This window comes from Octopus bimaculoides, chromosome 20 (genome assembly GCF_001194135.2).
Source record: "Octopus bimaculoides isolate UCB-OBI-ISO-001 chromosome 20, ASM119413v2, whole genome shotgun sequence".
NCBI lineage: Eukaryota > Metazoa > Mollusca > Cephalopoda > Octopoda > Octopodidae > Octopus > Octopus bimaculoides.
The window spans coordinates 44,349,403-44,349,903 of record NC_069000.1 but is presented as its reverse complement, the minus strand read 5'-3'; the positions used below and the strand labels follow the sequence as shown (position 1 = coordinate 44,349,903).

The 501-nt window shown below is 42.7% G+C and overlaps 1 protein-coding gene across 1 annotated transcript in view; it reads right to left on the bottom strand.

The window, feature by feature from the left end:
* The window catches only part of LOC106870076 (sialin), a 151,859-nt gene that overhangs the window by 28,709 nt on the left and 122,649 nt on the right, over positions 1-501 (bottom strand). The window contains exons 7-8 of the mRNA XM_014916053.2: positions 420-501; positions 7-18 (exon numbers count right to left, since the gene is read on the bottom strand). The exon at positions 420-501 is cut by the window's right edge and continues 6 nt beyond it. Of these exons, the coding sequence (XP_014771539.1) occupies positions 7-18; positions 420-501 (94 nt within the window). The remainder of the gene's footprint in view (positions 1-6; positions 19-419) is intronic.

Below are 501 nucleotides of genomic sequence, written 5' to 3'. Positions count from 1 at the left end.
CGGTACCAAAGTAGGAACCTGAAAGAGCAAAAAGAAGAGAAAAAAACATTAAAGAAAAGTCTTAGCTTGAAATTTCATTGTATATGCGTGTGTGTCTATGGTTGTGGTCGTGTATCTGTGTACATGTATCTCTGTGCATCTGTGTATGTATAAGTATGTGTGTGTGTGTCTGTGTGTGTGTGTCTGTGTGTGTGTGTCTGTGTGGCTATGGGGACAAATATGGCATGATTATAGGCAAAAAAACATGGCAAAGCTGTGACTAAGGGCAAAACTGTGCCTATAGGTTCAGGTGTAGATTGAGGTGCAGGAATGGTAGTGTGGTTAAGAACTTCCTTTTGCAACCACATGGTGTGTGTGTGTGTGTGTGTGTGTGTGTGTGTGTGTGTGCGCGTGAGAGTCTTTGACAATAATACTCTTACCTGAAAATGCAATGGTAGCCAGCTTTGTCTTTTCAAGTGGCGGAGCCCATTTTGCCCATAAGGCATGGATGGAGGGATAAGT